Genomic DNA, 11,252 nt, shown 5'->3' with positions numbered 1-11,252 from the left:
GAGAAGAAACATGAGATAGTGGCGCAGTTTAAAGCCGAGAAAGAAGCCATGGAGAATGCCCTGAGGCAATAAATATCGATTAAAAAAAATATGCCCCCCCCCCCCCCCCTATGTTGAATAGAAGCAGTCGAAGGCGATAGCGCGCGCAGCACATGCTCAGTAGCTGCAAAAATATGGTAGATTGTCAAGTGCTGGAAACTACCATGTATGAACCATCCTAGAATGCGCTAAACGTAATAATGAATAGATTTAATTCTTACGTCTACTGTAATACCATGCTTATACGAGCAAGTAGACTACATTTTTTTTTACAGCATCCTCTCCAAGCCCCCGAAATACATTACAGGTAAGTTCCTACGGCGCAGTGGATAGGCCGCTCCGCTAGTGACTTGGCTTCAAACCGTGTTGCGGAGGTTGAGCGCAAATGGAGGAGCAACACAATGAGCGTGTGCACGTCAGAAGACGCTAGAGAACCCCAGGTGGTCGAAATTGTACGGAGACCTCTGCTAACGAATCACGAACATGCTGTGTCGCTTAGGAACGTTAAAACTTGTGAGCAATCAGAGATTAGCGATGCAAAACAACATGCCAGCATTGAGGTTGTAGTCAATTATACCGTCTCCGCCTGATAAAATCGGTCTGCAAAGTGTGGCCGACGCCATTATAAGGCTCTGACTAGAAAGAAAGAGTGAGTGCTGACTGCTGTTAGAGTTGTCGGTGAGGGTAAAAAACAGTGACGACCGAAAACAGTGACGTCGAGCGGTCGGGCTGAACCTAAAGACGCTCAAGACAGTACAGGTCCTTAATATTAGCGAACAGGACAACAGAAAAAAGCCCACAACCCACATTCACCAGTAAAGAGACTCTCGAACGAACGAAACGGCCGCGAGGCTCGATCGAAAGAAAAGCGACCTCAAGCCGTACGACCTTTTTCTCTCTAGCGGAGAAGCAAAAGTGCTTTGCGGATGAGTGAAGTCGTGCTTGCTCCACGGGCCCCGAGATAAACAGGCATGTAGTGTAAACAAGTGATCAAATTCCTTGGCGAGTGACTTCCAGCCGGCGGCGCTCTATGGAAAAATCAAGAAAATGAACTTGGCTTCCTCTTTCCTTTTCTCTTTCCAAGTACCGAGACATCTTGCTTGTCCTTTGGATTCTTTCCTATTCTGGTCTTCCCGATGCGTTTCATCACGCTGCTCTGTTAAGTCGAGAATTTTTTTATTTTTATTTTTGTTCCCACACTCATCCATCGACCATGTTCTTGATTTCCGCTGTGTTTCAGATACATCGGGTTGCCTCATTGAAACTATGGCAAAAAAAAAAAAAAAGAAAAAAAAAATTAGACAGGTCACCGCTGGCCACTCCTTGGAGAGTAGAGACATAAGCGAGTGACAAAGCGCGCTTCTTGGTAGACTCGCCAATAACGGTTTACGTCGCGCAATTCCCTTCATTTCCTGTTTCTCTCCTTTTGTTCGGTTGCGCAGCCATATAGCAAACATTTCAGCCACGGCACAATAATAAATGCCTGCGCTGAGCTGAGCGAGTTGAATATAAAATAGCGAAAATAAAAGGTAAGCTCTAGCGTTAATTTGCTTATTGACCGGGGAGAAGCAGAAACCGCCTCATTCCCTTAAGCTGCGCTCATTTTCGCCTGCATTGGACAAAGGCCGGTTCATTGTTTGCATCTCTCGCGTCACTTTCCGCACCATTCTCGCTTGCGTACAAATGCGCTTCCGAGCGCGAGAAACCTCAGTTTTTCTGAAACATGCAGGGAAATTCGTTTTGAACGAATCCTGCTTGCAACGCAACAAGCAATTTTTAATTGCTGGACATCGGAGAGAATTACGCTAGAACGGCTTTTATCGTTCCATATATCTTTATAGGTTCTTTATCGGCGAACGAAGGCATGATTGATTTGCTTGATTATTTATTTATTTATTAATTTCTTTATGAAATTTTTGAAACGTTAGAAGGTGCACTTGCCGACAACGAAAGATTTGGAGCTTTGCATTTTCTGCTTCGCGCAAAAGTAGAATGATTTTGTTCATTACGTGAAGGTTTATAATTAGCGACGCTCATTAATAGTAATGGAAGCAGCTCAGCCTAGTGAAATGCCAATTTCGTCTGCTGATTCAACGACGCACCTTTGCCGCCGTCGCGGGCGTGCCCGCGTCAGGTTCGCCTTGTCGAGACTGTCATCCTAGCAACGCCCCTGAACCTGTGGAAATATCGCCGCCCGTGCCAAGAATTCACGGCGCGTATTTCAGAGCGGTCATTGACACCTCCCACTTGCGAACGAGCTGCGGATGTAAAAGACGAGCTGCGCAGGTTCTAGGAGATTGGCCTTCGTCTTCTTTGACCGAGGCGAATTTAAGGATATCTCCAAATGGAAAAAAAAAAGAAAAAAAAACAAAAAAAAACGGGCATCATGGGATTTCGTTTCATGAGCCTAGAAAGGCTTTCGCATTAAAATGAAAGGAGTGGCATTTGTTAGACTTGAGGGAAGGGACGAAGATGGGAGTGAAAGGAGAAAGAGGCCCCCTAGCAGAGGGCTACGGAGTAGTGAAAAAATTAGAGCGTCTCTTAGACGTCTCTTAAGAGGACAATGGCGAAAGCCTACCCTTCCTCTCCGATCATTTGTCCCTCATCGTTTGCATCTTATCGGCGTTCGTTGCAGTGCTACATATAATTATAATTGGTTTACAGGAAGGGAAAGGCGCCACATCTGTCACACACACTCCGGCAAGTGCAGTTCGAACGGTACATCATCGCTCCGAAAAAAGTGTGACAGATTTGCGCCATTTCTTTCCTTTAAACAAATTATAATTAAATGTAGCACAGCAACGAGCACCGATAAGAGGCAAACAATGAGAGGCGAATTATAGGAGAAGAAGGGTAGGCTTTCGTCATTCCCCTTTTAAGAGACATCTAAGAGAGTCTCTAGTTTATATTTTTTTCTGCCTAATCCTTCGCCTCCGAATTCTACCTGCCTGCTGCTGTTGGCCAACATACCGCTGTTAGAAATGTTATCGACAAAGGGCAAGCCTGTCTGTAAGTGATGGTGACGTGTTACTTACGTTTTCTATTGATACAAACGACAGCTGAAAGAGTAATGCGCACTCAAATATTGAGTCATTTTAAGCAGCGAATTAAAACATTCGGGCTGGTGCCCCCAATTGTGCCTTCACGAGGAGACCGAAATAAATGGAACTGACGACCGCAGCGCTCAGCAGTGTTCAACTGAAGACTACAGCATCCTACCTCGTATACGATGTTCAATGGTTGTGGATTGAGCACTGTGTCGGCGCAGTGGGCTGTCAGATAGGTAAAAGTGGCGCTACATGTCTTGTCAGTAAAAGCGAAATATTACTTTACTCTCCTCCTCTACTGAAGAACTCAGTCTCCGCAGCTGCGGCACGCTTGAAGTTCACATCTCCTTTCCCCTATCCTCTCCACGGGGCGTCTGAAAAGCTCCGGAGAAGCCGTCTGAGATGTGTGGCCCCAGCCCGTGCTCTCCCTACCTACACGAAGACAAGGCGGGGTAATCGCAAATCGCTTCTGTCCATCCATCCGTCTATCTGCCTTTCGCGGAACCTGCATGCATCAGCTGGTATTTGCGTGAAACGTCCTCTCCGTGTCTGCGCGTACCGCCGAAACGTGCGAGTCGGCCTGCTCACGGCATCGGATGCAGGCGTGTCTGCGGGAGGCCGCCGGTTTCGGTTCGCCGCGTGGCCTAAAGGCGGCGCCGCTGCCGCGGGCCCTCCACTTTTATCGAGGATTTCTTGCTGGGACGATTCTTTTTTTCGCGTTCCCCTCCTCCCTCTGCCTGCTCCGCTCGCCGCAGGCCGCGGCTAAAGCCACGCGCGGAGTCAATGGTTGGCTGGGCCCGTGCGTGGACGTGCTTGTGTTACGCCGGCGGCTCGGCGGATGGATTCCGGGATGTTCTTCGCACTCGTGACAACGCTGGCACTGTTCGCCAAAGGTGAGCTCCGATAAAAACGATTAGCATGCAGCGGCGACGCGGTGTAAGATGCGGGAAACTTGCGGCGGAGGCCCGTTCAGCGCGCTCTCATCTGACACAAGTTAAGCGCCATGCGACGTGCTTTCACTGAGTAAGCCGTGACGCTGATTAGAATGAAGCGCTGGACGGGTCAGCTCGGTCATAGGCCATTGACAGAGTAACAAAGCCACCGTCGGAGTGCACAACGCATTCTGTTCTCAGAAGCCTGTGTATTTGGTAGCGTGAATTCAAGCACGTGCGCGCGTCATACGCAGTGACACATCGCCGGCAACTCTTATCTACGTCACGTAGTAAAAATGACCAAACGAAAGATGCAGTCAGTGGCAGTGGTCGCGGAACCGGCTTTGTCATGCTTTTCGAGCTGTTCTACTGAAGATAACTTTTTAGGAATAGAATAACTGCTTACTTCCCTAGCCGACAAAGTAACTTCATGAAGTGGCAGCCCATAGCATCAGTGTTGTACCTTTGGAAACGTTGAGCTAAACCTTCCGAGAAAAGAATGAACGTTTTCGGCACGATCTATCTTTTGTTATTTGTGTAGACAATTCTGTTCATGTCCAAGACCTAACTTTTGAAATTATTCTCAGTGTTTCGATTTGGAACAAGGATGAAACGTTAAAACTCACGGCCACAGAAGGAGCCATGCTGCTCATCATTAAAATGTTTCGCATTCTTCCGCCCCGACCTTCTTTGCCTGTTTCAATCATTTATTTGCTACGTGAACCGGGGATTACAAAGCCTACACATACGACGAACCACTTCTTGCCTAAATGGTGGAACTGAACTTTAGCGATATTTTTGTAGACTTAAATGGCAGTTCTGAAGTAGGCATTTACCTCGACGATATGTCGTACGTTACGGCAAGACATTCGTTAGATTGTTTGCCATGTGCCGTTTCTGTGAAAGGGAATGGAATTTCAGAAACTTCGCTGCTTGCGAACAAGTGTCTGACAGTTGTCGTGGTGAAATCACCGAATATGGTTCTGAGTTTCAACAATAAAGCCTCTGTCGAAACTATACATCGCCATGGTATTGATTTCAACCAGTATAAGAGCGCTTTTATCACGTCCATTCAAGTCCCTAGTCTCAAATCTGTTTGGAGCTCGGGCAATGCGCAACGCGCCACCAAGAAAGGTGCAGAAACAAACCCGGTGACCTGCCTATTTTTGCCAAAACTTGCACATTGTGTGCCCAAAATACTTGTGGAAAATAGCATTGTCTGATAGTGCACGATGAAAGATACGCGCCAGAGGAGCCGCAGGCCTAAGCACACCTTTGTGCCGTCGCACAGCTTATCCAATGTCGCAATAGGCGTTAACAGTGCTTTACGCCTTAGTAGTGAGCTGTTAGCTGAGGCCCTCGCGAAAGGATTCCCCACAAAGGTTTGTGTTTCCATGCTAAGCTCCAGAGTCTATACGCTTACGCAATTGTTTCTCGGTGACAGCAGTAAATCTCAGCAAAACCTATACTTGGACAGTCTTCTATCCCACACTTCTACGTATACAGTGCTTTTGCTTGTAAAGAGACTTTCAGCAATATCGCATCCAATGCTGTTGCGCCCATTTTCTTCTGCGTGATGCGCGAATTACGTTTATGTCCCGCTCTATGGAACCGAAACAGATGAGCCTATGGCGCTGCGCCGACTGTGAGGTATCGCAATATGCCTGCTTACAAAATTTCTCCACTGGTCTGGAGTTCGGAATGTATTGTTTAGCTCCAGCGCACTTTTATGCTACTTCTGTTTAATGGGCGATGTTTGCTCTATTTTTTTTTCTTGTTGTCGTCCGGAGGTTTCAGTATTGTAACAACGATGGGAAGTATATTCATTTGCACCTCGATTAGGTGCCTTGATAATGAACCTTTTTTTTCTTAGTCGTGTGGCTTTTGAAAGATGGGTCTAGAGAAAAGACATACAAACAACAATATTTGCATATTTGCCTGCTTTTATTGTTCGGGTATTTGCTCAGCGTAAGTTTTTGCAACATGCCTTCAGCGTATAACATTACTTCAATAAAGAGTTTCGTCTTTCCTGTTTGCTTTTCTTGTTATTCGCTTGCTATCACATTTTTTAGCGAAGTTTGTCATCATCATCATCAGCCTGACTATACCCACTGCAGTGTGAAGGCCTCTCCCATATATCTCCACTTAAACCGGTTATGTGCTAGCTGCATCCACTTGACCCCTGCGAACTTCTTAACCTCATCCGTCCACATAACTTTCTGCCGCCTCCTGCTACGCTTTCCTTCCCTTGGAATCCAGTTTGTTACCCTAAGCGACCATCGGCTATCCTCTCTTCGCACTACATGTCCTGCCCATGCCCATTTCTTCTTCTTAATTTCCACTAGACTGTCGGTAACTTGAGTTATTTCTCTGACCCACTCTGCACGCTTCCTATCTCTTAATGTTACCCCTACCATTTTTCGTTCCATAGCCCTCTGGGTTGTCCTCAACTTAAGTAGAACTCTCTTAGTTAGCCTCCACGTTTCAGCTCCATATGTGAGTACAGGTAAGATGCAACTGTTATATACTTTCCTCTTTAGCGATACCGGTAAGCTGCTAGTCATAATCTGTGAGTGCTTGCCAAATGCGCTCCATCCCAATCTTATTCTTCTTGTTATTTCCTTTTCATGGTCCGGATCTGCGGTTACTACCTGTCCTAAGTAGACATATTCGCCTACTACTTCCAGTACTTCGCTACCTAATGTAAACTGCTGTTCCTTCCCGAGGCTGTTGAACATTACCTTAGTCTTCTGCATGTTGATTTTCAAGCCTACCTTTCTACTTTTCCTGTCTAGGTCACCAATCATTATTTGCAGTTCATCCGCCGAGTTGCTTAGCAAGGCAATGTCATCAGCAAATTGCAGATTACTGAGGTATTCTCCATCTACCCTTATCCCTAACTGCTCCCATTCCAAGTCTCTGAATACTTCCTCTAAGCAAGCTATGAATAGTACAGGGGCGATTGTGTCTCCTTGCCTAACACCTTTCTTTATGGGAATTTTGTAAGTTTGTAATTGTAACCGAAGTTTTGTAACCGAAGTTTGTAATTACTAGTAAATATGCACGCAGATTTAAGAAAAAAAGACATTATTTGTTTCTTGCGGCGAAGAAAAATAATTCAAGAAAAATCAAACAGGTTTCATCACGGTTAAACCAATGGTAGAGCAAAAGCTAGCCTCGCAGCCAGTTATGTTCTGGTGGTTCAGCAGCTCGCGCTATTTTCTGCATCTGCTATCTGTATTCTCTTCAGCTGTTCTTGTCGCTTAGCCACCTGTACAGGGTGCATAGACCATGAGGCAGGACCGCTCTTAAGTCTGCTAAAGAGGGGAAATGGCAAGAGCCACATCACAGAAGTGTTTTCTTTAACTATACCGCCATTTTCATTGCTACTGTCATCATCATCATCATCATTCGCAATAAACTGCACAGTCATTGTCATCGCTACTATCGTCATTATCACTCTCTGTATCGTCATTGCGATCGTTGCTATCATTCTTACTCTGGACAAAGAGAATTAAGGTCTTCTTTCCTACAAGCTCGGCGTGGCGTAGTGGCTTGTGTGCTCGGGTCTTAAACGGAGGGTAGTGGCTCGATTCTCGGTGGAGACAGATTTTTTTTTCTTATAGCCACACTTTGTCCTCTGGCACCTTGAAGGTCAAACATAGCCGTCACTATCCTTGGCCCACGGAGAGCAATGTTAGGTTGCACACGTTTGTGTCTGCTGATGGGGCCAGCTTCTGATATTCGAAGCATACTACGAAATTGGAATGAGTAGAGAAGTTATATTGTCACGGAAAGTAGGTGTAAACGTGACGAAAAAGGCGAGGCTTTATCAACAAGCAGTGCTTTCGCTGACAGCGCGCGAACCCACTTCAATGTCTTCTTTCAGGCGCCGCCTGAGAACACCATGAACACCAGGTGGCATTACTCCCCCTCCTGAAAAAAAGAAAACACAGACTGGGCGCGAGCGGTGGGCGATGCAAGCGAAATCAAAAGGATCAGCGCAGAAATCGAATAGAAAACGGAGGAGGTGCCCTGTACAACACACTGTACACTGCACATTACAGCGTGAAATAGGGTTTCATGCGGACAACGTGCACCACCTCGGAGCGTGGTTGCCGACGCGAGGACTGCACAGTATCCGCTGGAAGGACTTCGTATGTCACTTCCGTGACACGGCGCAGAACTTAGTATCGTCCAAAGTAACGCGACATCAGTTTTTCAGACAAGCTGGGCCGGCGCACCGGTGTCCACACCCAAACTTGCTCTCCAGTTTGGTATGTGACATGTCGATGACGGAGGTTATAGGGACGCGTATCTTTGCCCTGCTGTTGCTGAATGTGAATGTGGGCAAGTTGACGTGCCTCCTAGGCGGGCTGAGCAAACTGTTCAGCGTCTGGCGTGAGAGGATGATCAGTGCAGCACGGAAGCATGGCATCCAACATCGTCTGAACGTCGCGTCCATAGAGCAGGCGAAATGGCGTAAAACGCGCCGTCACTTAGATGGCACTGTTGTAGGCATATGTGACGTACGGGAGAATTTCGTCCCAGGTCTTGTGCTGGGAGTCAATGTACATTGCAGGCATGTCGGCGATCGTTTTATTGAGTTTCTCCATGAGGCCTTTCGTCTGTGGATGATCAGCAGTGGTTTTGCGATGGCTCATATGACTTAGCTTAAATACGTCGTGCATAAGTTGTGCCGTAAACGCTGTGCCTCGATCGGTGATCACTTGGGACGATGCACCATGGCACAACACGAATTGCTGCATAAAAAACTGGGCGATCTCAGACGACGTGCCAAGGTTCACCGCCCTGGTTTCCGCATACCGTGTGAGATAGTCGGTCGCGACTATAATCCATTTATTACCGACCGATGTAAGTGCAAATGGGCCCAGAAGGTCGATGCCGATTTGATCAAACGGCGTCCGGGAAGGCGCAATATGTTGGAGCAAACCCGCTGGCTTCAGAGGCGGCGCATTTCGACGAATTGGCACTCACGACAGCCTCTGACGTAGCGATGAACGGAATCAGCAAGTTTAGGCCAATAATAGGCTTGACAAACTCGGGTGAGTGTGCGTGCAAAGCCCAAGTGGCCAGAGGTGGGCTCACCACGGCAAGCAAAAAGGATGTCGGCACGGAGGTCGGCCGGCACTACGAGGAGGTACGCTCGATCAACAGTACTGGTTTTGCTTGCATATAACGCCTTTCGGGAGACAGAAAGCAGACAGGTTCCGAGCAAATTGGCGAGGGACATCAGCAGCGCGACCCTCCAGGTGATCAATGATTGGTCGAAGGTCCATGTGTCGGGTCATTACGTCTGAAACACTTACCAGTCCATGAAAGCCGCTCTCGTCGTCCGTGCTCTCATCAACTAAACCGACGGGTGCGCGCGACAGCGCGGCAGCATCTTCGTGCTTCTGGCCAGATTTATACACAATGGTGTACTCAAATTCTTGGAGGCGAAGGCCCATCGAGCTAGGCGCCTCGATGGGTCGCGGAGGTTAGCCAGCCAGCTAGCACAAAGAATGATGGTCGGTGACCACTTTAAACTGGCGGCCATAGAGGTAAAGCCTAAATTTCAATTGTTGCCCACACAACCGCACGACATTCCTTTTCCGTAGTGGAACAGTTTGTCTCTGCGCTGAAGAGCGTGCGGCTGGCATACGCGATGACCTTTTCGACGCCAGCTTGGTGTTGAACAGGTACAGCGCCGAGGCCGATATTGCTGGCGTCAGTGTGGAGTTCGATGTCAGCGTCTTCATGAAATTGCGCTAGAACAGGGCTTCTTTCCAGTCGTCTGCGCAACTCCGCAAAAGCCTCTGGTTGCTCAGCATTCCACACGAACTGTGTATCATCATTCGTGAGGCGAGTCAGGGGTGCGGCAACCTTGGAAAAATCGGCGATGAAGCGGCGGTAGTACGCGCAGAGACCCTGGAAGCGTTTCAAACTTCTCTTGTTTGCAGGAACGGGAACTTTGGCGACAGCAGAAGTCTAGTCGGCGTCTGGCCTCACGCCAGCGGTGCTCACGAGATGACCGAGAATCTTCAACTCTTTGTAGCCAAAGTGGCATTTCTCTGGATTGAGTGTTAAGTCAGCTGACCGAAGGGTGTCTAACACTGTGCTCAGGCGTTGAAGGTGTTTTAGAGAACACGATGACGTCATCGAGGTAAACTAAACAAATTTGCCGTTTGAGGCCAGAGAGGGACGTGCCCATCATGCACTGGAAAGTGGCCGGCGCTGAACATAGGCCGAAAGGCCGCACTTCAAACTCGTACAGATCTGAGGTGACAAATGACGTTTTTTCGCGGTCCCGCTCATCGACCTCAATCTGCCAGTACCCGCTCTTCAAGTCGAGTAAGAAGTACTGGGCGTAACGTATGTAACGTAACGGGCGTCGAGTGAGTCGTCGATACAGGGGAGTGAGTATAGTTCTTTTGTAGTGATGCCATACAGTTTTCTATAATCAACACAGAAGCGAAGGACATGCCATACGTTTTATTTACCAGCACGACAGGGACGACCACGGACTGTTGGAGGCTTGGATGACACCATCACGAAGCATCTCCTGAACCTGTGTTTGAATCGCTTGGCGTTCCGTCATTGAGATGCGGTAGGGCTGCTGGCGTACAGGGCGGGCATCGTCGGGAGTAATTATGCAGTGCTTCACAAGAGGCGTTTGCCGAATTTTCGATGAGGTCGCGAAACAAGCGCTGTGTTAAAGGAGGGGGGAGCGCAGCTCGCGCTGCTGTGTTTCCGAGAGATCTGTACTAATATCAAGACGATCAAGGGATGGGCGCACATTTTCAACAGCTCTGGGAACCTCCTTCCGTTTTTGCAGCTTCACGTCATAGCAGGTGGCTTCCCGGGTTTATACGCCGAACCGAATTTGTCTCCTGATAGGCCTTCTAACCTTACCGACTTAATATACATGATGTTCGCAGTTACCTTTTGAAATTTGATCACGTATTATATTTTAGAAAGAGACAGAAAAGTGCTGTCTCCTGCATAATGTTCACACACACATAAAATTTTGCTTGGAGTTTAGCCGGTTTCGCCATGCAGGCCATCTTTAGCACTTGTGCAATTGCTGTGATGTGAGCTCGCAGTTCATGCCGGTCCCGCACCGGAGTTCATATCCTTCACAAACCCTAAAGAAAACAACAATTCAATGGAATTCGCCTGGAGAAGTTAGAGGCCATGGAATGTGTCCCCCTCTGCCAATCCAATGAACTGG

General features: G+C 47.8%; 1 protein-coding gene across 1 annotated transcript in view; it reads left to right on the top strand.

Annotated features, from left to right (window-relative positions):
- The first annotated feature begins 3,784 nt into the window (after positions 1-3,784).
- Positions 3,785-11,252, top strand: part of LOC146185179 (uncharacterized) — a 279,635-nt gene continuing 272,167 nt past the window's right edge. Inside the window, exon 1 of the mRNA XM_084606157.1 lies at positions 3,785-3,979. Within this exon, the coding sequence (XP_084462283.1) occupies positions 3,925-3,979 (55 nt within the window). The 5' untranslated portion in view covers positions 3,785-3,924. The remainder of the gene's footprint in view (positions 3,980-11,252) is intronic.

This window comes from Amblyomma maculatum, chromosome 6 (genome assembly GCF_055883805.1).
Source record: "Amblyomma maculatum isolate TAMU_Amacu chromosome 6, ASM5588380v1, whole genome shotgun sequence".
NCBI classification, from domain to species: Eukaryota; Metazoa; Arthropoda; class Arachnida; order Ixodida; family Ixodidae; genus Amblyomma; species Amblyomma maculatum.
Note: the sequence above shows the minus strand (reverse complement) of the source record. Positions and strands in the feature narration are given on the sequence as shown.